Consider the following 27,710-nt stretch of genomic DNA (forward strand, 5'->3'; position numbering starts at 1 on the left):
CATGGATCCAGTGTTCTGGGGTTGTAACATTTTGGCTTAATCTTAATTGTACTTGTATTTCTGTGATTCCTCGCGTCCTCGGTCTAATTAGTTATACTGTTAAGTTGGAAAAGAAAGACAGTGGTTGGATTCGAACCAGGGATGTCATTGGTCACAGCCCTCCCTGATGGTGTTTATTTTACTCTCACCTGTCACTGCAATCTCTTCCCATTTAGCTTTCAATCAACCATTCGCATTTTGTCCCGCCCTCAAAACACAGCTGGGTCCTGTTTGACTGATTAGACCATTTGGGCAGAGCTTTCAAAGGCTGCCCAATTATTTTATTTTTGCCATTAATTGGTCTTTTGACCAATCACATCAGATCTTTTTCAGAGCCAATCTGATTGGTCAAATCCCAGATTATTAATGACTGGACAGAGAGAAGAAGCATCTGGTACTGGCACACTTGCGTTCACCTGTCCAGTCATGTCTAGTCTGAGGGCTCTATTCAATCCGTATTGCGTAAATGCAAATGTAAAGAGTGTTCCCGCGTTGGCAGAGACAGCATCACATGTCAGCTCAATCTGAAATTACCTTTACATTTCAATCGTGCTGTAACGCAGAACTTCCGCAATACGGATTTAATCAAGCCCATTATTTGTTCAAGAAGGGGAGTAATGAAGGATGCACTTTGAAAGAATTCCAATAAGGCCTTGGTATATGAAGAATAAGGAAAACTCCAGCTACTGGTTCATCACGAGTCAATATACAAAAATTACATGGAAAAAGCACCAGAGGTCGTTGTCTTACAAAGGTTTTTCCTAGAGATGTTCTTTTTGCAGTGAGTCTCCATGTTCTCACCCAAAGAAAATCAAATTTCGCAACATTCAAAACAAAAGTCAAAATCCTCAACATCGTGGAATTTGTAGGATAAAATGAGCATGATGCTGTTTTCAAATAATTTTATTTAAATGTTTTAGAAAATATTATGTACAAAGTGCTGCTGGTTTGATTTATGGCCAAAGAAATGCCATATTCTCCCAAGCAAGGTTACAAATTACACCTTTTGTCAAAGAAGTTCATTTATAACACTTTTACAGCCATTCAAATATCTAAAACCAAATCCTGTTTATGTTTTCTTACACAGACCTCAATAAACAGCATATTTACCTCTGTAAATATGACATTTTTCAGTAGCTAAGGAATTTACTTGAGTAAATACAAATAGTAATCAACAATGGAGACATTTCTCAAAACGGAGGTGAAGGAAATGGCGGCAGACATCCTCAGGAACAGGACTTAGTTTCGCTAGTGTTTTCTCTTAAGAAAAGACAAAGAGCCATTTCCTTCTTGGACTCTTTGCTTGGGTTGCCAAACTCAGCCATTCATACCATGGACAATGCTAATAAAGAATAGCACCGTGTTGTTGCTCCCACTGATAAACACTTCTGACCAGAGAGAGAGAGAGTTAATCAGAATGATACAGGGGAGAATGTGCCACATGAGGGAAACAGTTTACTTGTGTAACATTTATCTCAAGCTAAATGTACACTGTGCTATGTAGGGAGTACTGTATAGTGCATTGACCGTGTTCCAGCACTGAACAAAGACCTTAGGTTAACTCCTCTCCCTTTTCTGGCCTTGGCTTGTTCCAGACAGGGAAGCAGTCTGTCTGGGGCTAATAGTGTAATTGACATCTCCTAATGGGGATATGTTAGGAGAAGAGGTTGCTGTTGTAAGCTTCAGTCATTTCTGCAACCACAGCAAAAAGGAAAACACAGTTTCCTGTGGATACCCTATCTACACTTCCTACTGCCAAAAGGACCAACAGCACAGACAACCGGAAACGTACGTTTGAATATCATTGTATTCAACATTCTGGCTTGTAGAGACTGTCTTTTTTACAGCAACTTCTTTTAGACTGAATTCCATGACGTAACCGTGTTAAGACAAGGCCTAAGGGAATTGGGCCGAGCAATGAGCCAGAGGGGACGTCTTTTCGGGGTTCCCAGAGTTCCGTGGCGCATTGGCAGCTCCGTCCATCCCCAGTGAGCGCCGGTAGGCGGCAGACAATCTGTAGAGCACATCTGGCGAGGGGCGTGACTGGGAGTCGCCCTTCTGGGTCAGGAGCATGTTAAACAAGGTGTTGACCTCGGAGAGCAAGGCCCCGCCCAGCGGGCCATCCTTCTCCGGCGTCTTGCCGAAGGTGGAGAAGGAGGAGTCGTCAAGGGTGTCTGGGGAGCAATGGGTGTCGGAGGACGGTGGCCCGTCGGGGACAAAAATGTTCTTGTGGTAGTCTGCAGTGAGTGGGAGGGAGAGGCGGGCCATCCATGCAGGGTCCTCTATGTCAGCAAAGACGTCATCTGATAAGAGACAAGGAAAGAGATGAGAACATGTCGATAAAGTATAAAACTGGCAAAACAGTTTAACAACATGTATATAAGACAAAGCAACAGCTCTACAGCAATACACCGCTGGATGTGACACAAAGCACCACATGGGTGTCCTTTGTTATAGTATTTGTTGTTGTTTGCGCCTAAGAAAATGCCTTTCCTCCTGTGAAAACAACATTAAATTAAATCTGATGATGGGAGAATGATTATCTGGTATGTTAAAGACAACAAAGAGAAAAATAAGTTAATAACAAATAAGCTTATGGAGGTAAAAGACCAATCTTGCTCAAAAACAATTTCCTTTGGGGGGTTGGGGGGGGCAGGATGGAGGAAATCACAGGAGGAGTATATTTATCTGGCATTTCCTGTCATCTCTTGGCTATATCCTGAGTTATACTCAAGTAAAGTGGCCAAGTGGTTTTACACATAATGAGCATGAACAGACTCAGAACGGGTGAAAATCCACTTAAAGCTAAGCCAATCTCTAGAGTTAAGCATTCCAGGCATTATGGGGATGTCCATGCCTGATTATCTTGACCAACTTATGTATTTGGGGGGGGGGGGGGGGTGTTAGTTGTAGTATAACTGATAATTTACATTTAAATGGTATGTTTAAAAAAAAAACACATTTCAGCAAAATGGATAGAGTCTATCGAGAGACATATTTAAATGGCAAAACACAAGCAACATGCTACAGGTTACAACCCCAGGAATAAAAAATATAAAAAACACCAGAATGACTCCTCTTGTTTTGGCCTCCCCAACTCTTTAACTTGATTCTCCTCACTTCAATCTGATTAGGCTCGTGGCCTAGAAAAAGCGCCTGCTGTGGATCACTCACCCTGTGGTCCTCATTAAATCACAACCAGACCTGGTGCACACACACTCAGCAACACACACACACTTGCAGAGAAGTTCCTGAACGACCCCAGCAGCTAGCATCTCTCCCCACACACATACATACAGTACACACACCCTAATTCCCTCTCTCAAACACACACACACAGACACTCATACTCTCTCCCCCCACTGTGACACTGACAGACCTTGACTTAAATCTCAATCCATAAACTACACAAATCCTTATCCTGCTGTGTTTACCCTACACATCAGTGAAGAGCAACCTACACAAATCCTTATCCCGCTGTGTTTACCCTACACATCAGTGAAGAGCAACCTACACAAATCCTTATCCCGCTGTGTTTACCCTACACATCAGTGAAGAGTAACCTACAGAAATCCTTATCCCGCTGTGTTTACCCTACACATCAGTGAAGAGTAACCTACACAAATCCTTATCCCGCTGTGTTTACCCTACACATCAGTGAAGAGCAACCTACACAAATCCTTATCCCTCTGTGTTTACCCTACACATCAGTGAAGAGCAACCTACACAAATCCTTATCCCGCTGTGTTTACCCTACACATCAGTGAAGAGCAACCTACACAAATCCCACATGACGTTCAGACGCATCATGTTTCGCCCCAAATCCCTGTAAGATAGTTATCCTCTGCAGTATTTGTTTGGAATGTTCAGACTGAGCTCCATGTATGTGGGGTTTTTTGAATGAAAGAGAGGAAGCTCCATATTTGTGGAGGGAGGGGGGGGGGTTAACTCTTGAGTTGTTGAACCACACACTCAGGTAATCAAACGAAGTGGCCCTGAACCAGTCAACCACCATTACTTCTAAGGCCATCTTTCATGTCTGTCATCTCCCGGAGACCTCAGAAGAGAGCGTTGCTAACATTGCTAGCATGCATATAAACTGCCAGTAACTAAAGGGGCAGGCTGGCCTTTGTACATGGTCTGTTGCGACTGCTTGACTTTGACACAGAGGCTGGGGAGGCAGTGTTAGCCCCACAGCAGACCACATCAGAGAGAGAGAGATTAACTCACAAGCTAACTGCCTGGGTTCAATAAAATGCTGCTTCCTTGTCTGGCTGCTTTCTCTGCAAACACCTCTGTCCCCCCTCCATCCCCTCTCTCTCTCTATTTCTGTCCCTCTTTCTGTCTAATTCAGGGGTGGGGTACTAGGCCCGCGGATCAATTTCCAAAAAAATAAATGGAACTCATTTGGGTCTGAGAGTTAGAGTAGTAGAATACACAGGGTGCAATTTTGAAATGTGGTTGTACATCAACAGTTTTTCTCTTGTCAGCCACTGACAGTCACTCAATTAGCCTATATCAGCTATCTAAAGTTGTAGTAGTCATGGTTGAATTACTGACGTGGGGCCCCGATTGATTTTGTTAGTCACTCTCACTCAAATATCAGATTAAAAACTACAAACATTTCTCTCCACCCTATGACAAAATGCATAATTGCAGCAAACTTGCTTTAAAAGTGTAAAAAAAAATATACGCCCCATGGCAAAATGTGTATAAAGCAATAAAATATATTCATAAAATTAAAATTCTGCAATTATACACATTTTGCCATGGGGCGTAGATAAAATGTTGCAGTTTTAAAGCAAGTTTACTGCAATTATACAAATTTTTCCATTGGAAGGAGAGAAGATTTAGCAAAAATGTTTCTTAGGTCCCCAAAAGGCTAATGCCTACTCTGACTGCTTGTGTGGGTATGAATGTAGGTACGCAGACCCGCGAGCCACTAAGGCCCCTTGTGATTTTTTGTGGCCCCCATCAAAGTTGACCATCCCTCTTCCCCTCTCTCTACACGCCCCACTCTCTCTATATCCCCTCTACACCCCCCACTCTCTCTATATCCCCTCTCTCTACACCCCCTACTCTCTCTATATCCCCTCTCTCTACACCACCCACTCTCTCTATATCCCCTCTCTCTACACCCCCCCCCCCCCCACTCTATACCTCATCCCCCTATATCTACACCCCCCACTCTACATCTAATTTCCCTCTCCCACTCCCTTCTTCTCTTTATCTTCCGTGATCCATGGCTCGCCCCCTTGCAAACTTAATTAGACTGGACCCACCAGCAGGGAACCCCTAAATCCTCAGAAAACAATTACCCTCTTATTGGAACCAGAGGAACCCCCACACACCACATCACACAAACAGGTTTGATGTGGAGAACATCCCTTCTGTGGTAGATCGACTACAACCACAACCAAACACCCGCAAATATGGAAGCAGTTTAAAGCATACCGCCAAGCGTTAGATCTACAAATCTATTTAAAGTCAGAGCTCAGCTTTAATAACGGTCATAATCATCGGTTTAGTAAATCTGACAACTCAATTGGTGATTTGTGATTCATCTTCTATCCTCTCTAAGACTATAGTTTCAATTTAGATTTTCAAGTGAACTGTCCCTTTAATGGGTGATATGGCTACCAAACAAAATAATGCAGATTTGAAAGAAAATAGCAGAGCTCAAGGACAGATAGAGATTGTGAGGCCACATTCTGAACAAGGGGTGCTGAAAACACACTGATCTACACACTAGTGGTGCATGGTTTAGTTGTTTGCTCACCCGCACACAATTGCTAATAACCATCCACAACCGGTCATAACCTATCCACAACCGATCATAACCCATCCACAACCGGTCATAACCCATCCACAACCTGTCATAACCCATCCACAAACGGTCATAACCCATCCACAACCGGTCATAACCCATCCACAACCGGTCATAAACCATCCACAACCTGTCATATCCCATCTACAACCGGTCTTTGATATTAATTACTAGTCTGCAGCTAGGAATTCGTTATCATTGAACGCGAAGACCGACAACCGCCGAAACATCTATCCATAACGACATGAATGAATGTCACACTGAACTATCCATTCTATTCACGACAGAGAGGGCGGACAAACTCTCCAACAGAAACAAACTTTTCAACAGAGACCTCGACGACACACTGAGCGTAAATATATATATTGATTGCAATTGTTTCTGAATGAGTGAGTGTTCATGTGCAAAGGATTAGCATTTCAGTTGTAATAATTATCAACACTGTAGTGACTTCTCAGCTGACCCCCACTCCCCTTTTGTCTAACAAGCTGCCATGCCGATTTGCCCGCTAGGGCACATTCCCCTATCATTTCTTGTAACCATATTTACTTTGTTTGTTTGTGTGTGCACTTTTGTGATTGTTTAGTTAGTTAATAAATAAATGATTTAAGACAATTGATGTATGGATGACTCATAGTGAAGACTGGGTTCGTGCAGATAACCAACAATTTACGACGTTTGGAATGAGACTAACGTAAGGTAAAGAAGAATTCATTAATCAGAAGACTATTGATCAGATATGAAAATATCTGAAATGTTATATTAGGAAAATTATAACTTTGTAATCTGAATATTTTCCTTGGAGCCCCAACTTCCTAGTTAATTACTGTTACATGATTAATCAGTTTAATCGCGTAATAATAATTACAGAGAATCTTTGATAAAAACTAAAAGTCTTCATTTAATGATAGTAAAGACACGACATAGCCTATCCACAACCGGTCATAATCCATCCACAACCGGTCATAATCCATCCACAACCGGTCATAACCCATCCACAACCGGTCATAACCCATCCACAACCGGTCATAACCCATCCACAACCGGTCATAACCCATCCACAACCGGTCATAACCCATCCACAACCGGTCATAACCCATCCACAACCGCCTGACTCGACTATATGTGATAAAGGATAAAGTGAAAATCTGAGGCCTGTTAGTCCAGGGTTTGATGATGAGTTGTTTATTTGAATCAGCTGTGTAGTGCTAGGGCAAAAACCAAAACATGCACCCAAGGGGGGACCCAGGACAGAGTTTGGGAAACCCTGTGTTAGTCAACTTGTCTATAGTTAGAAACATGCAGCTTCTCTTTTGTCATTATATGTTGCCCTAGAAGACTAAATAAACCTTTGCTCACCAGCATAATGTCATGTAGCTGAAATACGATCAGCTTTTATGATGCTGATAAAGATAGCAACTCTACAGATGGTATCTAACTGCGCATTCACATTCAAGATGCTGAAAGAAAGAAATTATATTTTTCCAAATGTTGCCTACATTTGGTGACCCATTTTACTGCAAGAAATGCTTAGTTCTGTAGGAGTTAATGTTAAATGTCAAACTCATTCTATGGAGGGCCTAGCATCCGTGGGTTTTCCCTTTCAATTAAGACCTAGATAACCAGGTGAGGGAAGTGCTTTACTAATTAGTGACCTTAATTCATCAGTTAAGAACAAGGGTGGAGCGAAAACCAGCAGACACTCACCTTCCGTGGAATGAGTTTGACACGTGTTACAGACCTAGTCAGTCTCCAGATTTCAGTCAATAGACAGCCACGCGAGGGGAATTCCTTACTAATTAATGACCATATTTCATCAATTAAGTACATGTGAGGAGAGAAAACCCGCAGACACTCGGCCCTCCGTGGAATGAGTTGGACACGTGAGTTAACCTATCTGAACAGTACGCTACAGCAGTGGTTCCCAAATGGTGGGGTGCGTGAGGGGTCGGCAGGGGTGGGGGGGGGGGGGTCGGACTGAGTTTAAAGGAACTCAGTCTGGCTTTAAATGTACTCTTGAAAGTTGTAATAGTAGAATGCACTAGGTGCAATTTGGAAATTGGGTCGTGCATCATCAGTTTTCCTCTTGTCATGTCAGTCATTGCATACATTAGAGAGCTATTTATAACTTGTCAGAAATGTCCAGATCAAGTAGCCCATGTCAGCTAACATTTTTTTTAAAGTTTTTTTAGCCCATAGATATAGTTGTAATTTTTTTGTCACTCAAATATCACATGAATACACATTAGACATAGCAAAATGTATAGAATTGCAAGAAAATATGCTTTAAAACTGCTAAATGTTCTTTGTGCCCCATGACAAAATGTGTAGAATTGCAGGAAATAAGCTTTTACAAAGTATGCTATATTCTCTCCACCAACAAGAGGGGTGTGAACAGATTGTGACATGAACAGTGCTTGTGCCCATAGAAATCTTCTAAGAAGAATGGTGCCGGAGGTTAAGGCTGCCGTTTTACAGACTCCTAACCAATTGTGCTATTGTGTGTTTTTTCACCTTATTTGTAAACTTCTTTTGTACATAATGTTTCTCCTACCGTCTCTTATGATCGAAAAGAGCTTTTGGATATCAGGATAGCGACTACTCACCTCGTACTGGACACAGATTTGTTCTTTAACGAGTCAGACGCAAAGGATTTACTTCAGACACCCGACAAGGCCCAAATCTTGTCATTCACATGAAGAAGAGACAGAGATATTGGGGACGTTCTTCGGGGTGCCTTGTAAGGATCCGACAGCAGGTGGGCAATCTGCCTTTACCATCAGTCCTATTAGCCAACGTACAATCATTGGATAACAAAATAGACTAGCTACGATCACAAATATCCTACCAACGGGACATTGAAAATCGGAATATCTTAGTCGTGGCTGAACGACGACACGGATAACATACAAAAATAAAATTAAACCATCTTGTGTTCAGCGAAATAACAACACAATGTCAAATACAGGAAGCCTAGTCGAATAATTAACATTCAATCACATTAACTGTTATTCTCTAGCAGGAATTTCATTAATCGTCCGTATGTAGCCAAACATAGCTGCTGCTCATTCCAGTTTGCTCTAAAATGGCTAAATGGTCAAAAAGAAAGTAAGGCCCGCATCCATAGAGACACACACCAGCTCTACTGGTAGTACTGTTACTACCAGCAGTACTACACCTGCACCTGTTGACAACACAAGTTGGTCTGCTTCCATGAGCACATCCAACGCTAGCATCAGTAATTATACATTTGTTGTTAGCCCAGCTAGCATGGACACTGACAGTTGTGAATCTGATGAGAACTAGATTGATTTGGGGTTCACTTATATTGGGAGTAGTGCCTTTCCTCAGCCACAGTGTGTTATATGTGCAAAAGTACTATCTCACAACTCAATGAAACTTTCATTCTTGCGCAGACATTTAGAAACAAAACAAGCTTATTTGAACATGCCTATTATTCTTTTGCGAGAATTAAGACAACTTTCAAGTAGTAAGATGTATAAAAGCAACAGATACCATTAATAAGAAGGGGCTAGAAGCGTCTTATATGGTGAGCTACCGAGTGGCTAGGACAGGCAAGCCTCATACTATTGTGGAGGACTTCATTCTTCCTGCTGCCGCGGATATGGCTGGGACAATGCTGGGGGAAAAAGCCCCAAAAAACTATACAGACAGTGCCTTCATTAAACAACACTGTTTCACGACGCATCAGTGACATGGCAGGAGATTTTGAAACAATTACTGCTTCGCATACAAGCCAGTGAATTCTATGTGTTACAGCTGGATGAGTCAACAGACGTGGCGGGCCTGGCACAGCTCCTGGTATATATGTCCATTATGTTTATGGGTGTTCAATTAAGGAAGACATTCTCTTCTGCAAACCACTGGAAAACCAGGACAACAGGAGAGGACATTTTTAAAGTATTGGACAGCTTTGTGTCATCAAATGGACTTTGGTGGTCAAGATGTGTTGGTATCTTTAGTGATGGTGCAAAAGCCATGACATGCAAGCAGTTGCTCCTGACGCCACTTGGGTACACTGCAGCCTCCACTGAGAGGCTCTTTCTGCCAAGGGAATGCCTGACAGCTTGAAAGACATTTTGGGCACTACAGTGAACATGGTTAACTTTGTTAAAGCAAGGCCCCTGAACTCTTGTGTATTTTCTGCACTACGCAATGATAAAGGCAGCGACCATGTAACGCTTTAACAACAGACAGAAGTGTGCTGGTTATCAAGGGGCAAAGTATTGAATTGAGAGACGAGCTTAAAGTTTTCTTTACTGACCATGATTTTCACTTGTTTTGCATGATGATGAGTTTCTCACAGGACTGGCCTATCTGGGTGATGTTTTTTCTCACCTGAATGACCTGAATCTGGGATTACAGGGACTCTCCGCAACTATATTCAATATGCGGGACAAAATTGAGGCTATGATTAAGAAGTTGGAGATGCTGGCACTAAGACCGCACTCAATGAGCTGTATACGGCCCTAAGAAAACAGGAAAATGCTCATCCAGAGGAGGCGCTCCTAGTGGCCGGTGAATTTAATGCAGGGAAACTGAAATCAGTCTTACCTCATTTCTATCAGAATGTCATCTATACAACTAGAGGTGAAAAAAACTCTAGATCACCTTTATTCCACTCACACAGATGCATACAAAGCTCTCCAACACCATTTTAAAGTTTTCTGAAGACACAACGGTGCTAGGCCTGATCACCAACAACAATGAGACCTGGCATTGTGGTGCCAGGAAAACAACCTCTCCCTCAATGTCTGCAAGACAAAGGAACTGATCGAAAAAAACAAGTGTTGACTACAGGAAACGGAGGGCCGAGCACGCCTCCATTCACATTAACGTGGCTGTAGTGGAGCGGGCCGAAAGCTTCAAGTTCCTCTGTGTCGACATCACTAAGGATATATCATGGTCCAAACTCACCAACATAGTTGTGAAGAGGCACGACAATGACTCTTCTCCCTCAGGAGGCTGAAAATATTTGGCATAGGCCCTCAGATTCTCAGAAGGTTCTACAGCTGCACCATTGAGAGTATCTTGACTAGCTGCATCACTGCTTGGTATGGAAACTGCTTGGCAGCCGACCGCAAGGTGCTACAGAAGGTAATTCGGAGGGCTCAGTACATCACTGGGGGCGAGCTCCCTGCCATCCAGTACCTCTATACCAGGTGGTGTCAGAGGAAGACCATAAAAATTGCCAAAGACTTCAGCCATACAATTCATGGACTGTTCTCTCTGTTACCGCACGGCAAGCGGTACCGATGAACCAAGTTTGGAACTAACAGGACCCTGAACAGCTTCTACCCGCAAGCCATAAGACTGCTAAATAGTTAGTTAAATATTTAACGAAACAGCTACCCGGACTCTCTGTATAGACCACTTTTGCACTACATTTTTTTTGACTTATCACATACTCTTCTGCTACTGTTTACTATCTGTCACTCTATTCATATGTATATCAAATCAAATTTCATTTGTCACACGGACCGAATACAACAGGTGTAGACCTTACCGTGAGATGCTTACTTACAAGTCCTTAACATGCAAAGCAGTTCAAGAAATAGAGTTAAGAAAATATTGACTGAATAAATTAAAGTTTAAAAAAATGTAATCAATAAAATCTAAAAGTAACACAAGAAAATGACATAACAATAATGAGGCTATATACAGGGGGTACCAGTACCGAGTCAATGTGCTGGGGTACAGGTTAGTCAAGGTAATTTGTACATGTAGGTAGCAGTTGACCTAAATTCCCTCGTACCCCTGCACATCGGCTCGGTACTAGTAATACAGCCAAGTTATCGTTACTTATTGTGTATCTATTTTTACTTATATTATTATGGGTTTTACTTTTCTTAGTTTCTCAATTTTCTTTCTCTCTGCATCGTTGGGAAGGGCCCCCGTAAGTAAGCACCTGTTGTTTACGAAGCATGTGGCAAACAAATTGGATTTGAAACATGATGTCAGAGGTGAGACTATCTGTTCACTGCCTCAGGGAAGAGTGGGTGGTGGTGACGGGGTGTGTCTGTCTGGTTGCTCTATACAGCTTAGAAAATGGTACTACCATAGCAAAATACAAGAAAGAAAGACTCTCCAGGTGAGAAGACAAAACATCTGAGAAACAGGCGGCTTAAACATAGTCAGGAATCCTCAAAGAGCCTGAGCTTCTCACCATTCGCGTGTCTCACAAATATAGTGTGACTTACAACGCTAATGGAGGACCCCTTTGCCTTTGGGTACGGGTGACTCAAGGATTACACACAGACACACACGCAGGTCTTTGTAACACCCCTGTGTGAGATTACTGTACCAGCATAGACTTTATATTGCTCTCACTGAAGATCAACCGAAAGATAGAAATCCCTGTATTTGCCCGGAGGTCTTAAGTGAGAAAAACTAAGGGGTGTGTCTTTGATTTGAAAAGAACAAAGACTGGGCCCCTAGTCAGAACGAGACAATGACCTGAACAATACCTGGAAGGAACTCCACACATATACTTACTGTGTATGTTGGACTATAGAATGTGAACATATTAGTCTGTTCGACCATACAGAGCGCTGCGCTCACTACTGTTTCACATACAGTATATCCCAATGTGAATCTTTACGGCTGAGGGAAAACACCCACTGTTAGTAATTTATGAATTCAGCTATGAATTGTCAGAATAGAATGAAGCCCCACAGAGAGCTAGGAATGCCACTAAAAGTATTTTTTCTTTGTTAGTTTTGACCATTATTTGTTTTAAGTTTTCTTCAATGTTATTGTTGTTTGTTGACTATAAAATAGTATAAGTTCTCTTTAGTGGTGAAAGAGTATTCTGATGTCTATGGGACAACCTAGTAAAATAAAGGTTTAATTGAAAAATAAAAACGGTTCTTACCAGGGTTGTTGAGCAGGGTGTTAAGGTCCTCCTCCAGTAGCAGGTTGACAGGGGAGTCTCGACCCGTGTCCCAGTCCATGTCTCCGGCTTCACTCTCGCCATGGCCACTGTCCTTGGTGCTCTGACAATCAGTGTCCTGAACGCCGGTCCTTCAGGGAAGCAGACAGGGGAGTGTCAGGGACAGTGAGGGAGGACATTTTAGAACCAACGTCAGCCATCTTGTGGAACCATCATTATGACTGTCCTGTTCAATTTTCCCAAATTTGGATGGGAGACAGTTGATTCCATTCTGGAAATATGCTGATCTGAGCTCAATATAATAGTTTAAAGGACCAGTGCAGTCAAAACCTTCATTTTCCTGTGTTTTATATATATTGCCACATCAAGAGGTTGGAACAATACTCTGAAAATTATGATAATGCCCTTTTAGTGTAAGAGCTGTTAATAAAGACTGCCCAAAGTTTCTGCCTGTTTTGGTGGGATGGAGTTTGGGCCTGTCTTGTGACATCACCAGGGGGTAAATTAGTTAATAGACCAATAAGAAATGTAGTTCCAAACCTCTCTCCTCCCAGACAGTCCTAGCAAAAATATTGCTTGAGAAATTGCTCTTTGCTAAGAAGCATTTTTTTTTAAACAATTTAATAAGGTTGCAGCACTCCACCAATCAGGTGGCCAGATTGAAGCCACTCCTAAGTAAAAGGCACATGACAGCCCGCTTGGAGTTTTCCAAAAGGCTCCTAAAGACTCTCAGACCATGAGAAACAAGATTCTCTGGTCTGTTGAAACCAAGATTGAACTCTGGCTTGAATGCCAAGTGTCACATCTAGAGGAAACCTGGAAACATCCAGGTGAAGCATCGTGATGGCAGCATCATGCTGTGGGGACGTTTTTCAACGGCAAGGACTGGGAGACTAGTCAGGATCGAGGGAATGATGAACGGAGCATAGTACAGATAGATCCTTGATGAAAACCTGCTCCAGAGTGCTCAGGACCTCAGACTGGGGCGACTCTAAGCACACAGCCAAGACAATGCAAGAGTGGCCTTGGGACAAGTCTCTGAATGTCCTTGAGTGGCCCAGACAGAGCCCGGACTTGAACCCGATCGAACATCTCTGGAGAGACCTGAAAATATCTGTGCAGTGACGCTCCCCATCCAACCTGACAGAGATTGAGAGGATCTGCAGAGAAGAATAGAAGAAACTACCCAAATACAGGTGTTTCAAGCTTGTAGCGTCATATCCAAAAATACTTAAGGCTGTAATCACTGCCAAAGGTGCTTCAACAAAGTATTGAGTAAAGGGTCTGAATACTTTTGTAAATGTGATATTTACGTTGTTTTATCTTTAACAAATTTGCGGACATTTCAAAAAAACTGTTTTTGGTTTGTCATTATGGGGTATCGTGTGTAGATTGATGAGGGCAAAAAAACGATTTTAGAATAAGGCTGTAATGTAACAAAATGTGGAAAAAGTCAAGCGGTCTGAATACCCTCCAAATGCACTGTACTTCTAGGTGTTTTAGTGTTTAATGATAAAATACCAGAGACTTGAGGTATAGACTGATAACAGAACATGCTCCCTGTCAGAGACGTTATCTGAGCCAGTCAGAGCCAGACAAGGGAGATAGCTAGGCCAATCAGGCCAGAGACAGGAAGTCTCACCCAATCAGGTAGACTAATGTCACCTCTCAGTGGGGGGGGGTCAACATGTTTTTATGTGTCATGATGACACATAAAAACAGATACCCGAGTAGAGGAGAAAAGTCTGCATTGTGCCTGTGTCTTGTTTTAAGATGATCTCAATGAAAGAAAACACTATGACAGACTCTTCATTCCTCGTGTTAGCTAAGAAGCCGAACCAGATACAAACCTCTCACGCCATATAAACCTCTCACTATAGATGATAATAACATTGTGGTCATTGGATATGCTGGTTCCTGCCCTAGAGGCATGAGTCAGGGCAGCGAGTCATGCTCTAACATGCCCCCTGACACATTGACTGACTGGCAGACCACCTAGGTTATGAAACACTCTTCCTGTTACTGGCAGACTAAGGGCAGAGGTGGTCTTCCGGTTTATCAGACACAAACCTGAGCTCTATTGTCTAGTTATATTCATAGGAGTATTTGAAACTATAATTATTTATAAGGTGCCTTCGAGCAGAGAAAAACATCTTAATGGGATGACTTGTACATATAAAGGATACATATAAATAAAAAACATGACGTTGTAAATATATACGCTTTTGAGATAAGTCAACATTTTGTGAAAAAATACATAATGAAAATCTCACATAAACGATGCGTGTAGCGGTAGTAGTGATCAACAGCCAAATGGCTCTGAAACAAAGGAGGGATAATTAAAAGAAAAAAGGGAAGAAAATAAAAAAAGAAAGAGGAAATGTACTCACCTGCCAGCGCGATGGGAGTACTTGTTGCCTCGGAAGTTGGGTCTCGGCTGCAGCTGGCCCTGGTGGAGCAGGGAGAGGAGCTGGGAGATCTGCTGTAAATTGGCAGGAGGAGAGAGGGGTTAGGAGACAGTAACCTTGTTTTAAATTTGCAGGAGGAGAGAGGAGTTGGGAGACAGTAACCATGTTTTAAATTTGCAGGAGGAGAGAGGTGTTAGGAGACAGTAACCATGTTTCCAGCCAACCTTTTTATGTTAAGTCATGCCTTATGGAAAAAAATAACACGGCAGGTGTGATGGAAAGACTAAGTGTCGGTACAATTTCATAAATGTCGATAGACATTTTGTTCGTTGGACATGGTGCGATATTTTTGTGTCTGTAAAACGAAATATGCAACAATTACAATGGAAAAGCTTTTAAGCGTAAATATTAATAGAATAACCATCATGTCGAAGTAAACTTGCAGTCACAAAATACTATGTTTTGTGGTCCTCCCATGACGACTTTGAAAACCATGCAGCTTATTAGGCTACAGATGAAATAAATAATGCTGGTGAAATGATAATCGGTGCTTGGCTGCTAATTTAGTAATAAAAATGATCTCGCTCTTATCCATAATCGCATCATGTACCGTCTGCACTGTAGCCTATCTGCAAGCTGTTGGTGCCAAGACCAGAGTGGGCACATTTGCTCTTTATCAAATACTTTTTGTGCCAAAATCATCGACAAAGATAACAATTGATTGGAAACACATAGAACTTTTTATTCGGTACATGGAAACTTAAGCCCAAAAGTGTTTTTTTATGTGCCCTTCATCATCACGCACAGCATTTTATTTGCAAAAAGTCAGTTTGATGGAAGCGCACCTCTAGTGGGGAAATTCTCAGATTTGAGAATATCCGCATGAAAATATGTCACTAATTGGATGGAAACCAGCTACTGATATTATAACACAGAAGTCAGAATAACAAACTAGTGCTTGGGGAATGTAGTGTATTGAGGCTGTTTGGACAGTTTTATACCAACTGTATGGGATATCGTTTAACTCCCTGACAAAGGCAATGCCGACAAACGTCAGAGTTTTTAATCTACTAAATTGAACAGCATGTAAATGCCATGAAGTGCTGTGGTTCTCATTGTTTATCTATGTTCATGGTATATGTTGGTTTAACTGTTGCAACATGTGAAAGAAGGGTGACTTTCTGTGGGAGAGGGAATGGGTGTCATTCAATTAGACAATTGGAGCGGTTTGTGCTGGCATCTTTTTTATAGGACCGGATGTGCTGCTAACTGTGGCCCCAAGCTCAGAGAGGAAACAGGCTTTGTGATGTGAAGAGAGGGAAGTGTGTGTGTGTGTGTGTGTGTGTGTGTGTGTGTGTGTGTGTGTGTGTGTGTGTGTGTGTGTGTGTAGGCACATGTATGTGTTGCACACAGAGGGTCGAGGGTGGACAGGAAAGTGCTTTTACATAAAGGACTATTCTTCTCTGACCAGTTTCCTTCCAGGATGAACCTCCGAAATATGAACGTGTGGAGGCGGAGGACGGGGGGACTCTAAAGCCAAAGTGCCAAGTGGGGCGAGCGGGCGGGCGGGGGTGCAGGAAAGGTGGGTCAAGAATCAGGCCTCTTCCTGCTGTTAAAATGGAAGTCACATGAGGCCTTCAGATCTTGCCAGACTCTATGTTCTAAGCCCATTGGGTGTTGGCATTGTCGACTGCATGAATTCTCCCTCAATGAGGATGCATCGCTTGACTAGCACAGCACTTCTGGAGTAGTTGGAAACCAGACCTTTACAGTTGCTGTTTTTCTTTGCTTAAAGTGAGCTCAGAAATAGCAATTTGGGCCATTTGTAACTGACGACTCGAGGTCCTTACATGTCAAGGCAGTATTACCTTACACTACAGACATATCAGAGCTTACTTTGGCTGGGCTTCCCCCTTAGAGAATAAGAGTGGTCTACTGATTCTTCCTGGCATTTTTCCTCCCCTGTATGAATCTGTTATGTGATATTGAGTAAAAGGAGAGATTGCTCGGGGGGCACAGAAGTAGACAGGATTACAGTGGTTGACACATGAGCACCTGAATAAACTCAATGCTTTGGCTCCAGCATCATCTGTCAGCTGTCCCCTCAGGCTTCCTATATGTAAGCTAAACACCAGGCCAAAATAGCAGAGAGGAACAGAGGGAGAAAAATATTTGCTCTCAGGACATTCAATTTATATTCCTATAGGTTACACTTAATTACTTACAGTAATTCTTTAAGTGAAAAAAAGAAGGCCTATTTACAAAACAAAAGTCTGTTATTAGTTAGATGTATATACGGTATCATCTAACATGAGAATGATGGAAATCAAGGTAATGCATTGCATGATATATACCAAATGTGCATTCATGTTTGTAGTATTTATAACTAAAATGTTTATTACCTGTACTTCTGGAGAGGCAGCAGACAGCTCGATGGAGTTGTCTCCGAAGGCAGCCATGGAGAGACGGACTAAGTTCCTCAGTATCCGTCTGTGGTCTTCAGCATCATGTCCACCTCTGGTGTCTGTGTTCTTGGACTTTCTAAGTGTTGCTACCTGGGACACTGGGGAGGATGGTTCCGGCTCTTCAACGTCAGGTCTAGCCTGGATCTCAGAGTTCCCATGTCTCCTCAGGGTGCTGTTCTGAGAGAGTGAGGAGGACAATGAAGGGTTTCTTGCCTTGCGCAGGGTTCGGTAAGGAGTCGTGGGTGTTCGAGGGAGAGTGCCGTCCAGCTCGATGCTCCCAGGTTTCCTGAGTGTTCTGGTATGGGAGACTGGCAGCGTTGCGCCCCCATCAGGGTAGGCCTGGGAGTGGACTGTTGGGTGCATGGAGGTGGCTATGCTGTATTGCCTTTCGGTGTGCTGCTCTTCAACCACCAGGGGCATAGGGGAGAGGGGCTGGGCTTCATCCTCGTCTTCCGGAGGGTCCTCCCTTCGTCCCCTCAGGACTGGCACCAGCTGGATGTCCGTCTTCCTGATGTTCTTCTGTGGACGGCGAGGGTGACGTGTGTAGGTGGACTCAGCCATCCTGCAGTTGTAGGCATGGTTGTCTCGTTTCGTGGGTCGACAGAAGGTGGTCACCAGGGCAACAGCCAGGAGAAGCAGGAGGCAGCTGGCCCCAAGGCATATGGCCATCATCATGGTGAAACTCAGATGGCCACGGTTACCAGGGGCTGAGTTCTTCAGATGGTCCCGCAAGTTGACGAAAGTCACCTCCAAGGTGACCTTTGTCACTAGCCTTGGAGAGCCATTGTCCGATACAGCGATATCCACTTTGAAAGTCTTCCCAATGAGCTCTGTCGCATTGGTCGTGTTAACATACAGTTGTCCAGTAGTGTCGTCAAGTCTGAACAGTCCTGTGGGGTTTTCATCTGTGATCATGTAGCTGAGTCTTCCATTGAGGCCAGAGTCTAGATCGTTGGCCTTGATGGTAGTGGCCAGGAATCCTGAAAGTCCATTTTGTGCAGAGCGATCGATCGGAGGATAGGTGGAGCCTTCTTCAGCACCATCCCCTAGCTCTGTCACCATCTCCCCTTTCTCTGCGTTGACAGGGACGCTCACAAAGGCTATGCCTTTCTTTGGCATTGGCTCCTTGATGACGGGGTAGTTGTCATTGACATCCTGGATCTCGATGAGTACCGTGGCAGTGCTGGTGAGGGGTGGATGCCCATGGTCTATGGCCTCCACGATGAAGGAGTAGGTGGGAGACTCATCATAGTCCAATGACTGCTGGGCGCTGACTACGCCACTGATGGGGTGGATGGCAAAAGACGCCGTGGGAGTTCCCAGTTCATTGGACTCTCGGATGGAGTAGGACACCCTGCCGCTGAGCTCAATGTCCACATCATTAGCTTCTACCTTGAGGACCTGTAGGCCTACGGCATTGTTCTCCTTGAAGGAAGCCCTGTAGTGGGACTTGGAGAACACAGGGGCATTGTCATTCTCATCCAACACATGGACAACTAGGTATCTAACACATGACAGTGGAGGGTCACCATAATCCTGGGCAAGTAACGTGAGGTTATACTCCATGACCTTTTCGCGATCCAGGGTGCCATTGGTTACAATCATGTAGTTGTCGCCATGGATTTTCTTGAGGCGGAAGTGGCCTGATCCGTGCCAGATGTGGGCGTGCACATTCCCATTGTCCCCGGAGTCTGCATCAGAGACCATCACCAGTGCGAGGAATGTGTCCTCCGGTGCACCCTCTAAAACAGTTGCCACTGGGGAATCAGGAGGTGTCCAAGTCACGTGGATCCTTGGTGCATTATCATTGACGTCCCTCAGCTTGACGTGTAGTTTACAGTGAGAAGGGATGGCGTTGGGCCCAAGATCGCGAGCCTGGATGTCCACCTCATAAGAGTGTTTGTCCTCATAGTCCAGTTCGCCTTTTAAGGTCACTGCCCCACTCTGGGGGTGGACACTGAAAAGCTTCTGCACCTCAGGTGGAGCATGTTTGCTTAGAGAGTACTCAACCTCCCCATTGGCCCCTTGATCAGGGTCCGTGGCCTTGAGGTTGATGACGATAGTCCCACGGGCTGTGTCCTCAGTTAGTTCCACGGTGGGGGTACCATCCTCAAACATGGGGCTGTTATCGTTAGAGTCCAAGACTTTGACTCTGACCAGAGTACTGCCCGACCTGGGAGGGTTCCCCTTGTCCCAGGCCACCAGAGTCAGCTCGAAGGAGGACTGCACCTCCCTGTCCAGCTCCTTTATCACCACCAGCTCTGCTTGCTTTGGCCCATCCGCAGTGCTCCTTACATCCAGGGCAAAGTGCTGGTTAACGGACAGTGAGTAGGTCTGCAGTCCATTGGGGCCGGCATCTGGGTCCACGGCTCGGTCCAGGGGAATCCGCATCCTCAACGTGGCCGTCTCAGAGATCTCCAATTCCTGCTTGCCACTGGGGAAGGTGGGGCTGTGGTCATTCAGGTCCATCACCTCCACCCGCACCCTCAGAAAGTGGATAGCACCACCTTTCCTGTAGAGGACACTGAAGGCCAACTCACACAGGTCCGAGCCTCGACACAGCTCCTCCCGGTCCAGCTGTCCCAGAGTGGAGAGAGTTCCGTCGCTCGCTCCGATGGAGAAAGGCAGGGCTTGACCATGCTCCACGACCTGGAAATCCTCCAATGCCTCTGTCTCGCCTCTCTGACGCAGGTCATCGACCAGATGGCCAACCCTGGTGCCCACAGGCTGCTCCTCCCAGACTCTGTACATAACTGTTAATGGGGCCGGGTCTGAACACTGGGCCCCAGAAGCAAGACACAGAACCAGCAGTAGAGCCAGCAGCATGACTGTGTGAGATATTACTGTCCTGTCCAGCATTTAAAAGGGCATGTCTAACACCCACTATAAACTACTGAGATAAGGTGGTGTAATTCTTTGCCCCTACTCTAAAATGATCTTCTTCAATTTAAATACTGATGACTGATGAAAAAAAGTTAAACCTTTTGATAGAAAATATCTCCTTTGAAAATAGCCTGCTACAGCAAAATGTTGATAGTTCAATATCTGAGTTATAAATCAACAAAACATAGAATTATGTTTTTATCAGTAAAAACCATGAATCAAACTGCTCATCCACCCATATTCTTACACTTTTACAGAGCTCTGAATATCAGCACAAAATCTACCAACAATTACAGCTAAATCTATCAATGAAACAATCGAATGTATTTCCTAACAAAACAGAATTAAAATGAAATTAAAGATAACCTTACATCCTTTTTATACCAACAACCTTACAACCCTTAAGTTGAGTCAGAGAACCAAATTACAAACCCTATAACTATAACTCTTGCTTCCCTCTCTTACACATACATACACTCATAGCTTACTGCATTACTCACTCACACAGCTGCTGGCTCCCAGCCTCTCGGTTCATCAGCTTGTAGCTACAAAGTAAAGTTAGGAGAACACTGAGGAAGTTTGGATCTGTGATGATACAAGCAGGGGAGGACCCAGCCAATCAGAACAGGAGGCATGGAGCATATGCAAATCTGGACTCCACAACCTAAAACAGAAAGAAAAAAAATGGGCCCTCAGGAAATTAAGCAGGAGTTGAAACAACATTTGAGTGCTTTTAAAGAAATGTGATCCTCCCTCTCTGCCCCCAGACCACATTTTGCCTTGTTCATTTTTTCCTGCAATATTCAAAAAACCATCAGAGCCTTGCATTGTGGATCTTTAACTCAGTAGTGGGCTTGAAGCTCTGCCCCTATGGGACTTTTAGCTGTAACCAGGCCTGCTCTCCACTCAGAGCTGCATGATCTACGGTCTGGGCTCCCGACAGAAATCCTAAACACTAGATAGCACTTGCTGATAAATGTGTGGGCAACTTCAAACTTGTCAGTAGAAAACGTATTTTAGATTGTCAAATGCCCATTTTTGGACTACTTTAATGTCTTCTTTCATGTTTTGTTGTAATATGATGTGGTTTTTGTTGGGTTTCTCAGCAGTAAGCTGCAATTGCAGTTTTAAAAAAGAATTATCACACATAGCTCAGTCAAGAACTTAACATTTTTGCTGTTGTAAAAAGTAGATGCTATCCATACTGAAGGTCTAGCAACAATGTAGTGTATAATGCAAAACTGCTATATAGATGCTAACAAACAGGGCAAGCAATCCTGATAAACAACAGACATCTTGCCAATTATATGGATCTCCACAATAGGACAATTATAAAGGAGTGTGAAATGGCCTAATCTTAGCTCTGCATGTATATATAAAAGTTGAATGTGTGACAGGAAATGATCTAATAGCCTACATAGACAAAGTTTGTTATACTCTTTACGGTTAACACAACATGTAAAGCCTGACCAATCAACCTGATCAATCAATGTTTACTTTAATATAAATATCCTGTTTGTATTATCACAATGCTTATCAATTATTTGATGAGCTGGCCCGAAGGAACCGTAGGCCTATAACCTATACCAGAAACAATAGCATGGGAAGTTTCCCTTTCAGCTTGGACATCAACAAACCTATCACTGTGCGGGCCAATAAAAGCTTTTCACAGAGTGATAACACCGGGCAGGGTGATAATTCTGGGAAAGATGATGCTGAAGATACCAGTCCCTTTCCACTGTATGTTTTCAGAGACATAGTTAAGGGCCCCCAGACCTCGTAAAAAGCCAAAAGGGGAGGCTGACTCCCCTCAGAGCTACCGTCTCTGTGCGGCCAGAGAGAGCAGAGGTCGGCCAATGCGATTAGGTTCTATCTCCTAAACAAACAGGGGATCCGTTTCACACATAAAGCTGTTCTCCTCCTATCCCCATTTGGAGAGCTGGTGGGAGTCCTTAACAGTTCTGTCTCTCTATCAAAGTATAAATACACATGCACATTCACACACACGGGCAAACATACCACTACCCCCTCTCCTAATTAACATAACGTGTATGAAGGTGTGTTGTAACTTTCAACATTCTCAACCTCCACATCTGTGGGAGGGCATGTGGTTAGTGTGTGGTAATGATTAGCCCTATTTTTCTACAAAACAAACTTTTTGAAATGGTTTATACAAAAAAAATACTGTTACCTGAAATATTTCAGAATAAGAATAAGCCACCACTGGGCACAGATGTCATTTTAACGTCTAGTTTTGGTTTACACTTGATTGAGTTATCAACTAATGTTAACAGTTGGGTGAAAAAAACGACTAAATTCCCTTAAGTTGATGACTTTTTTCAAATCCAATCAGTTTTCCACGTTATTCAACATCATCACATATAGTTTTTGTTTGTTGTTGAAATTACGTGGAAACAACGTTGATTCAACCAGTTTTTGCCCGGTGGGAAGGCTCTGATTGGAACTGCTGTCATACTGTCAGACATAAGAGTCTTGATATTTTGCAGGCTCCATGAGAAGTCGAGCAGTCAAGAAAACCTAGAAGTGGACATAAAGCTGGACTCTTAGGACCAATTGAGAATTCATAGAGTGGAGGACATCAAGGAGAGAAAAATGTAGCACGGTAGTGGTGTGCGTGTGTGTCTACCATCCCTGTTTAGGGTTTGTTTGCATTCCAATAACATGCACCACTGAAGCATTTCGTTCCCTACAAACAATCCTGAGCCACTTGTCATCCTCACCGCTGGAGTACATACAGATACACACACACACACACACACACAAACACACACACACACACACACACACACACACACACACACACACACACACACACACACACACACACACACACACACACACACACACACACACACACACACACACACACACACACACACACACACACACACACACACACCTTGTCGAGTGACCATTTGGGAAACACTGTTCTTAGGTTAAAGTCTGATCCTAAACTTTAGTATACATTACTAGCACACTAGTGGAGGCTGCTGAGGGGAGGACGGCTCATAATGTCCGGAATGGAGAGAATACAATGGTATCAAACACATGAAAACCATGTTTGACACCATTCCATTCACTCCATTCTGGCCATTATTATGAGTTGTCCTCCCCTCAGCAGCCTCCATTGCAGCACACATACACATTCCAGAGCAGCTACTGCTACACTGCTTTAGAATAATGCTCAAACCCCTTTTTGGCACTCAGATAATTCATCTGTCGCTAGTCAATACAGAAAAATACACAGCAGCTAAGGAGGAGGAAAACATTCAGCCAAAAACACAGACAGCCTCAGGGAGTGTAACACAGTAGGGCCAGAAGGAGACGGTAACATTTGGCTCTGGCTTGAGTTGTGCTCTTCTGTTCCACAATGCAGATAAGCAGAGCATGTGAAAACAACAGATCAGAGAGCATCTGATGAACTATTATCTCCCCCCTCCTTTTCCTTCCTCATCCCCCTTAAGTTGGTCTGCCAATGTAAACTGGCATCTGACAAGACTTTTCATGTGGGGGAGACTTCCTGCTGGTAGTAGTCTTGGTTGCCACATTTGTTGTGAGTGTGTGTACATCCCGTCAAGATGAACGTTTTCTTGTGTGTGTAGAGCATTTCCCCCTCACTTAAACATATACATCCATCCCTCTCGCTCCCACCGCTCACGTTGGAGAACCCCAACAGAGAGCCTCCTACACTTTTCATTCTAATTTTAGTGCGGACCGGTGTTGGGTATCTAATCTAAACATCATTGTGAAGTGAAAACAATAGCTGGTGATACTTGGAAAAACAGGAAAGTGAGTCGACAAAGCCAAATAGGGACACTGGGGTTCCAGGAAGAAACCAGCTATTTGAGTTGTTTTCCAGACAGATAAAGGATATGGACGCTGGTAAACAAGACAACAAGGCCAAGGCAATTTCCCTGCCTCTGTCTAGTCGAGTTTAGTAGCTGCTGGAGTCTCTACGGGAGAGGCTCCGTCTGATCATAGTGATTACACACACGCATAAGCACTCACACACTTTTCTAAAGACAGAATTACTGACTTACTGAACTGACACCTAAAGAAAACATTGAGTCGAGCAGAGATTTTTCACCTTACAATGTATGCCAAACAAAAAAACATTGATTTCAAAGTTTAACAAACCATAGAACTCTATGCACAATGACTACCTTGAATAATTTCCACTGAACATTTTACAGACACATTTTACAGAAAGAACTGAAAGCACATACTGTGTAAATTGTTCAAAGTAGTTATTGTGCACAGAGTTCTATGGTTTGTTAAACCAGTGTTTAGTTTGGCATACATTTTAAAGTGAGTCTCAGCGTAATTTCGTTACCACGGAATTGCCCTAAAGTAGAAAGTGCAAAGTGAAAAATAGAGAGCTTCAATAGCTAGCAGACTGGGGCAATGAAGAAAGAGAAAAGATAGCTGTAACGTGTGAGCTGAGAGTCGGGAAGCAGGTTCGGGGAGTGAATACATTTAATGAATAAACAAAACACGAACAACGCACAGACATGAAACAGAAACAATGACGCCTGAAGAAGAAAAGGGAGTGACATAAATAGGGCAGGTAATCAAGGAGCTGATGGAGTCCAGGTGAGTGTCATTATGCGCCGATACGCGTAACGATGGTGACAGGTATGCACCATAACGAGCCGCCTGGTGACCTGGAGGCCAGAGGGGGAGCACACGTGACAGTGACAGTACCCCCTCCCCAAGGCTCCAGTCGCAGGAGGCTGACCAAAATGACGATCCCGGGAATCAGGAGCGGACCGGTCACCTCTGCTAAGGCGCGGGAACCTGTCGATCTGGCTGAGGCGCAGGAGAGAGCATACGTGACAGTACCCCCTCCCCGGTGCGCGGCTCCAGCCGCCAACCACAGGAACGATCCCGGGTATTAGGAGAGGACCGGTCGCCACCGCTGAGGCGCAGAAACCTGATGAACCGGCTGAGGCGTGAGAGCCTGATGAGCCAGGGGAACCCATCGAGACATGGAAATCCGACAAACCGGCTGAGGCCTCAGAGGTTAGTCCGGTTCTGACACCCGGACCCGACATCTTCAACAGAACAAAAACAGTCCCTGATGCTTCCCTTTAGTGAGGTGTCATTCTGCATCATGTGCGCTGGGAGTAGGAAAGCAAGTTCAGGGAGGGAATACATTTAATGATTTAACAAATTATACCAAGAACATTGCACAGACATGAAACAGAAACAACGACACCTTGGGAAGGGACTAAAGGGAGTGACATATATAGGGCAGATAATCAAGGAGGTGATGGAGTCCAGGTGAGTGTCATTATGAGCAGATGCACGTAACGATGGTGACAGGTGTGCGCCTTAACAAGCAGCCTGGTGACCTAGAGGCCAGAGAGGGAGCACACGTGACCAAAGCAGTTTGGGGGAATGAAGAAAGAGAAAAGATAGCAGATTAGGGAAATGAAGAAAGCCAGCAGAAGGAATTATAGTGCCTTCAGAACGTCTTCACACCCCTTGACTTTTTCATCATTCTGTTGTGTTACAGCCTGAATTGTCTTTGCCACTGGCCTGCACACAATAGCCCATAATGTCAAAGTGGAATTATTTGTACAAATAATTTAAAATGAAAAGCTGAAATGTCTTTGTTAAAAAAATATTAAAATACTTTGTTATGGCAAGCCTAAATAAGTTCAGGAGTAAAAATGTGCTTAACAAGTCACATCATAATGGTAGATAGGTAAACAGAAAAATAAAAATCCAGACATTGAATATCCCTTTGAGCATGGTGAAGTTTTTAATTACACTTTGGATGGTGTATTAAAACACCCAGTCACTACAAAGATACAGGCTTCCTTCCTATCTCAGTTCCCAGAGAGAAATGAAACCATTCAGGGATTTCACCATGAGGCCAATGGCAACTTTAAAAGAGTTACAGAGTTTAATGGCTGTGATAGAAGAAATCTGAGGATGGAGTTTTTTTTAAAAGTTACTCCACAATATTAACCTAATTGACAGAGTGAAAGGAAGGTAGCCTGTACAGAATAAACATATTCCAAAACATGCATCCTGTTTGCAACAAGGCACTAAAGTAATACTGCAAAAATGTGGCAAAGCAATTCAGTTTTTGCCCTGAATACAAAGGGTAATTTGGTATTTTATTAGGATCCCAATTAGCTGTTACAAAGCAGCCGCTACTCTTCCTGGGGTCCACACAAAACATAAAAATGACATAATAAAGAACATTAATAGACAAGAACAGCTCAAGGACAGAACTATATCAATTTTAAAAAGGCACACATAGCCTACATATCAATACATACACACAACCTATCTAGATCAAATAGGGGAGAGGCGGTGTGAAGTGTTGCTTTATCTGTTTTTTGAAACCAGGTTTGCTGTTTATTTGAGCAATATGACATGGCGTTCCATGCAATAATGGCTCTATATAATACTGTAAGCTTTCTTGAATTTGTTCTGGATTTAGGGACTGTGACTAGACCTCTGGTGGGGTAAGTGTGTGTGTCAGAGCTGTGTGTAAGTTGACTATGCAAAAAAAAAGGAAATTTCAACACATTGAGACTGTTATTCAAAGTATTTATATTAGCCCTCTGATTACAATAAAGAGCAAGACGTGCCACTCTGTTTTGGGCCAGCTGCAGCTGAGGCAGGTGTCGTTCGTTGTCTCTGATTGAGAATCATACTTAGGTAGCCTTTTCCCACAGTTGTGGTGTGGGTGATTATTTTCTGTTCTGTGTTTTGCTTCACCGGTCAGGACTGTTTGTTTTGTCGTTTTATTATTTTTGTTCAATGTTCAGTATTCTTATTAAAACAATATGGACACTTACCACGCTGCGCATTGTACGGAGAAGGACCCTGGGCACGGGCTGGGGAATATCGCCACCCCAAGGCAGAGCTGGAGGCAGCGAAAGCTGAGCGGCGGTGGTATGAGGAGGCATCACAGCAGCGCGGCTGGGACGAGAGGCAGCCCCAAAAACTTTGGGGGGGGGTGGCACGCGGGGAGTGTGGCTAAGTCAGGCAGGACACCTGAGCCAACTCCCCATGCTTACCGTGGAGAGAGGTGGACCGGGCAGGCATCGTGTTATGCCGTGAGGCGCGCAGTGTCCCCGGTGCACAGGCATAGCCCGGTGCGTTACATCGCAGCGCCTTGTATCGGCCGGGCT

At 43.7% G+C, this 27,710-nt stretch overlaps 1 protein-coding gene across 1 annotated transcript; it reads right to left on the reverse strand.

Moving 5' to 3' along the window:
* Positions 1-926: 926 nt before the first annotated feature.
* On the reverse strand, positions 927-21,106 carry LOC139366341 (protocadherin-12-like). The gene is made up of 4 exons (XM_071103710.1): positions 17,590-21,106; positions 15,170-15,261; positions 12,762-12,910; positions 927-2,342 (listed from the first exon to the last, which is right to left on the reverse strand). The coding sequence occupies exons 1-4, from the start codon at positions 20,509-20,511 to the stop codon at positions 1,936-1,938; spliced, it is 3,570 nt and encodes a 1,189-aa protein (XP_070959811.1). The 5' UTR covers positions 20,512-21,106; the 3' UTR covers positions 927-1,935.
* Positions 21,107-27,710: the final 6,604 nt, after the last annotated feature.

The sequence above is a fragment of the Oncorhynchus clarkii genome, chromosome 14, assembly GCF_045791955.1.
Source record: "Oncorhynchus clarkii lewisi isolate Uvic-CL-2024 chromosome 14, UVic_Ocla_1.0, whole genome shotgun sequence".
Taxonomy (NCBI): Eukaryota; Metazoa; Chordata; class Actinopteri; order Salmoniformes; family Salmonidae; genus Oncorhynchus; species Oncorhynchus clarkii.